The sequence below is a fragment of the Colobus angolensis genome, unplaced genomic scaffold (genome assembly GCF_000951035.1).
Source record: "Colobus angolensis palliatus isolate OR3802 unplaced genomic scaffold, Cang.pa_1.0 Scaffold10, whole genome shotgun sequence".
Classification (NCBI taxonomy): Eukaryota; Metazoa; Chordata; class Mammalia; order Primates; family Cercopithecidae; genus Colobus; species Colobus angolensis.
The window spans coordinates 2,148,075-2,153,933 of record NW_012110919.1 but is presented as its reverse complement, the minus strand read 5'-3'; the positions used below and the strand labels follow the sequence as shown (position 1 = coordinate 2,153,933).

General features: G+C 35.2%; 1 protein-coding gene across 3 annotated transcripts in view; it reads left to right on the top strand.

Moving 5' to 3' along the window:
• The window catches only part of LUM (lumican), an 8,274-nt gene extending 4,592 nt beyond the window's left edge, over positions 1-3,682 (top strand). For 2 of the 3 annotated variants that reach the window (XM_011933621.1, XM_011933630.1), the window contains exon 3: positions 2,907-3,682. In XM_011933621.1, the coding sequence (XP_011789011.1) occupies positions 2,907-3,061 (155 nt within the window). In that variant the 3' untranslated portion in view covers positions 3,062-3,682. The remainder of the gene's footprint in view (positions 1-2,906) is intronic. The other variant, XM_011933637.1, reaches the window with a different exon arrangement.
• Positions 3,683-5,859: the final 2,177 nt, after the last annotated feature.

Genomic DNA, 5,859 nt, shown 5'->3' with positions numbered 1-5,859 from the left:
CCCTCAGTCCCTCCCTCCCTTCCTTCCTTCCTTCCTTCCTTCCTTCCTTCCTTCCTTCTTTTTGTGAAAGGGTGTCACTCTGTCGCCCAGACTGGAGTGCGGTGGTGCAATCTCGGCTGATCGCAACCTCCACCTCCCAGGCTCAGGGGATTCTCCCGCCTCAGGCCACCACCACCACCAGGCTAATTTTTGTGTTTTTAGTAGAGACGGGGGTTTCATCATGTTAACCAGGCCTTCTCGAACTCCTGACCTCAATTGATCCACCCATCTTGGCCTCCCAAAGTACTGGGATTACAGGTGTGAGCCGTTGTGCCTGGACCCATATTGTCTCATGGTCTTCCCTGACATCAACTACTTGGGACTCAACATGTTACTCTGCTGTCATGATTATCATCTGCCTCTGTTATCTCTGTTGTGGTATATGGCCATCACAGTGCTCTGGGGGACTGTGAGGAAGATTAAAGAGAAAAATAAATATGATGGGAGATTCTAACATCTTTCTTTTTTTTTTTTTTTTTTAGAAAAAAAAATTGTATTACAGAGCTTTTATTTCTTAGGTAGAATCCTGCAACTCATTAGATATTTCCACACCTTCTCTTTCTCCTCTCTTTATTTTTTATTTATCGTCTGGATGAAGTTTGACCTGATGCGTTTGGACTGTTTATGCATTTATCTGATCTTCAGGGACATTTGTCAACTTAAGCAGTATAGATTCCAATGAGAAATTGAAATCCACCATTTCCCACCAGGATAACTCTGCCATTAATCTTTGGCAGAGCTTGGCAGAAGAGAAAAGCCATGATTCACAGATAAGACTTTCTAAATGAAAAATCAAGCAGGAAACACTGATTTACATATAAAGTAATAATGTCTGCAAACTAACCTATTGAATTCTAACATCTCTACATGATGAAAATTGGTTTTCTGACCATACTGAATAAAGGTATTGCTGTCAGAAAATATTACAATATACTTTATGCCTATGATATTTGTTAATTCTGCCAGTTTCATATAACCCCTAGTAGGGTTAAATGTTCTCATAAAGAAGACCATGCTCGCCAACCCTGAAGCTCCACAGGCTCTTTGTTGTTTCTGAAAAGCAGCCAAGGTAAGGGCTGGTGCTGTTTGACTGTCACACAACACACAGTCAGGCTAACACAGCTAAACCACTCTTGTTGTTTCCAGTGGAAAATTCACTATGTGGCAATATATGATTCCTCATTTTAAACATGTTCGGTTAGGAGGAAGGATACTCTCTGACAGACCAAAATGCTAAAGGAATTTATGATGTTTCAGGGATGACGGAATACATTAGATTTGGTGGGTAGAAATTATTCGCAAGAGCAGGGCTACTTCTTTCTCTGAAACAAAGAAGGATACAGATGCAGGCACATTTGAAGGTATACATTGTATTAGTAAAGGATGGAAGAGCTGGTATGGAAGATGGGAAGAGAGATCTATGGGAGAAAGGCCAATGGCCTGTCAGTGCCAAGCTGAGATAGAAACCACCGTGCCCAGTACATAGTGGTCATTTGAAAAGGTAACATAAGAGTTTCCTTTCTTTCTTCCTTATCTTTCTACATTTGGTTTGGTATTCTCATTGTTTTCATGCCTCACCTCAGTTTAGGTTATTTTGCCAGACCATAATCATCTACATCAACATTTCACATTCACTTAATACAGAAAGTTCCCCTTAATTTTTTTTTCTAATATTAGGGAATATATAGCCAAAACAAACTGTTTTCTATTTCAAACTTGCAACTCTAAGCATTAGCCTAATCAGAGATCTTCCTAATGTAGAGTAATTTGGAAAGACAGCAAAATTAAAAGATTATTAGTCATTATTTAGGACATACTATGTACTAGTATTGTGTGAAGTGCTCTACACACCTTAATTTAATCTTCATGCAACACGATAAGATAGATGTATTTCTAACAAGAAGATCAGATAAGTGTTCCAGTGTTGCCCATGTGGGTAAGTGGCAGAAGTAGAATTCCAAGATGGGATTATTCCCATCTTCTTTCCATTTTTCCTCACTTTCTCACATGTTGGTACCATAGAAAAATCCCTGGAATTGACTGATGAGTTATTTTAAAAAGCATGTGTGTTTGGGGTTCCACTGAAGTCTTTGTTAACTAGAGTTTGAAAATGAAAACAAGATAAAGGACTTGAAAATGTTAATCTAAAATAGACACAGGCAAACATAGTTTCTGTGTATACACAGGTCAGCCAATTCAGTAACACTCTTGGTTTCCATTACAAAGTAAATCAGTGTTTCACTTGTGGCAGCTTTTTGACCATGGACAAAAATAAATAAACAAATAAAAAACATGGGTTCAGATGGTGGACATGCCATGATTAGGTTTTTGCCTTAGAATTTCGATCATTGTTATGGTGTGTGATTGCTGGAATGATTTGGTTTTTGCCTTGGAAGTTTATCATGGTCATGGTGTGTGGTTGCTAGAAAATTCTTTATAGATCATCTAGTTAACCCCTCTTATTTTTAGATGCAAAACCAAAGAGTACTTATATTGAGATTGTTCATACAGCAACAGGATCCATTTATATTTCTTCAAGTTAGACTATTTAAAAAAAGTTGTTAGATAATATGACACACTTACTGAATGCCTTTTTAAAAACAACTTCTAATAATAAATAAGTTCTGTTATTTAAAATATTACACTGAATATCTTGATCTACCATGATTACTCTTTACTAAATGTTGCTGTGCCATTTTGGTAGCCTGAAATATGCCTTTAATGGTTTCAAATTCAAATATATACTATATTATGACTTTTCTAAATGGGAAGAGGTCCTATTTTATACTATTTTAAACATAAATTTTTTATTGTTTTGAGCCAGTGTACCGAAAAATGATTAATGTTTTCGATTCTTTAATTTTTAGAGTTTGATGTAAAGAGCTTCTGCAAGATCCTGGGGCCATTATCCTACTCCAAGATCAAGCATTTGCGTTTGGATGGTAATCGCATCTCAGAAACCAGCCTTCCACCGGATATGTATGAATGTCTACGTGTTGCAAATGAAATCACTCTTAATTAATATCTGTATCCTGGAACAATATTTTATGGTTATATTTTTCTGTGTGTCAGTTTTCATAGTATCCATATTTTATTACTGTTTATTACTTCCATGAATTTTAAAATCGGAGGGAAATGTTTTGTAAACATTTATTTTTATTTTAAAGAAAAGATGAAATGCAGGCCTATTTCATCACAAGAACACACACATATACACGAATAGACATAAAACTCAATGCTTTATTTGTAAATTCAGTGTTTTTTTATTTCTACTGTCAAATGATGTGCAAAGCCTTTTACTGGTTGCATGGAAATCAGCCAAGTTTTATAATCCTTAAATCTTAATGTGCCCCAAAGCCTGGATTAAATACATCTGGATGTTTACTGTCTTGAACCAAATTATCTTGATATATTCAAATTTGTCTGGTTAAAAAATAGGTGGTAGATTTTGAGGCCAAGAATTTTGCAAAATACATGAAGCCTCATGCACTTAAAGAAGTATTTTTAGTATTAAGAATTTGCATATTTACCTAGTGAAACTTTTCTAGAATTATTTTTCACTCTAAGCCATGTATGTTTCTCTTTGATTATTTGCATGTTATGTTTAATAAGCTACTAGCAAAATAAAACATAGCAAATGGCATCACTGTGTTTGATTTATTGTGAAATTTATATATTTTGTATATAAAATACATAAAACAGTAGATTAGAAATCAAAAGATATCTCTAGCCTGCAATATTTCACTGATGTGAACATAGGATTTTCCACTAAATAATTTGTCTACTTCTAACATCCGCTTACAAAGAGTTCTTAAAAATATCTACAATAGGTACTGAGATTTCACAACTTACTTAGATATTTGTCATTATCCCCATTCCTGGTGTTTTTACTGATTCATATACAATGGTATTCCATTAGATAAGAAGCTGCTGTGTGATCTCAGGACTCACCCCTTGGTTGTCAAGAAATGGTGGATAACTCACAGGATTAAAAATGTTGAATGAACATAAAATTTTCTGAAAATGATATTTAAAAAATCATTTTGGCTTGAAGCCAATATGTCTGGATCATAGGTTTTAAGTTTATAATCCAGTAATAACAGCTTTCAGCTTTCTATGAGTATATACAATTCTATACAATGATAAATACTATGCATATAATTTATAAAAATAACTTCTGTTTTACCTAGCTAACAATAAAGCCTATGTTTGGAGCTGAATGTTATGCAGGCAAAGGTCTATTCATCCCATACCAGTGCATATATAGTCAAATATGTGTCTAATACAAAGGAATTGTATCTCTAAGCTTAGCATAAAATGTTTTAACATACCACTTTTAGTGAACTCTATCTTATGCTACAGTGGCCTTTCATCAAAGGATCATCATTGAGACTGAGTTGACTGGCAGATGTGTGTGATGGATATTACATTAGGTACAATGTATATTTTTGATTTTCATGAGTTTTCTACATTAAGGTAAATTCCTTAGAGTATGATAGCAGCCTCAGTTTATTTATTGGTATAAACTTAAAATCTACTTTTTCTCGATAAAACTATAACGTAGATGAATTGAAAATGAATTTTCTCTTCCGTGTTTACAAAAGTCACTATCAAGCCTTGGAAACCTATTCTCAAGTAGAGGGTAGATAATGTGCCATAAATTCTCTTTTAGAAAGACTGTGATGGAATTAAATGAGCTTTGTCTCTATACTACTTAGAGAAAAGATCTCAGCTGACAGTCTGTCTGCATCTTTAAAAGCCTTTGATTTCTCTCTATCCAAAGTCCTATGTTATTCTCATGCCTAAAAAGCAAAACTATGACTTTTAAAACAGCAGTTCCCTTTGTAGTTAATGTTGAGTGACAAAGACCAAGTTAAGCACATAGTGACACTTTGTTGTGGAAGCATCCGGGAAAGGAATATATCCTGTTTAGGGACAGCTGCTCTTTTTAGAGAGAAGACTTCATCTTTTCAGGGCAAAGCTGGAGAACAGAAGAGTCCCACCTGCTCCTTCACTCACTAGGCAGTCCTAGTGAGGTGTCGAGGCAAGAAAATCTGGCAAAACTTTTATCAGCTTTCTCCTCCTTTCTCCATCCCTACCCTATTTAGGGTAGTGTTTTTCAACATTGTAAATATATAACCAGCACGTTAGGGTGTATTTCTACAACCAGGTTACGAGACATGCCCCAGATATACAGACCTAATGAATTGGGCAACATAGGATGTTGCATTTTTAAAGTGCATCCACGGGTGATTCTTATACCAGTGTCCAGTGTTGCATATTTTTAAAAACATCGACTTAGTGTGATACTATGATTAAGTTACTGAAATCACAAGTAATTGAAAAGCAGAAAAGTACTCTTTTCTAGGGAGGCAGAATAGAAAGTAGTCTGCTTTTCACAGCATATCTATCTGTATATGATAATAAATATTATTTTTTCCATATTATAACTAATTTAAGCTCTCTAGCCCTCTATTTCTTCATCTGTAAGCGAGGAATGCAGATGCTGCTTTCATTAAGATAGCATGAGACACTTCTTCCATGAAACTTGCTTGAGAGTTGGCTTTATAACACTTCTTACCCGCCTAAGTTCCTTTTCCCTTCAGAATTGTCCAACTGGTATTCTATCAAGAGAAATGGCTAAGGGTTCACTTCAATGAAATTTTTAAGAAGGTACCCATGGGGAATGTCAACAGCAGGTTGAATTTAAAACAGGAATTCTCTCAACTGTCTCACTAACAGCAGTGATCCTGATTTTATCTCCTTTTGGATAAAGTCCTCAATGAGTGGATTAAAGAAATAATGCATATAAATTCTTTC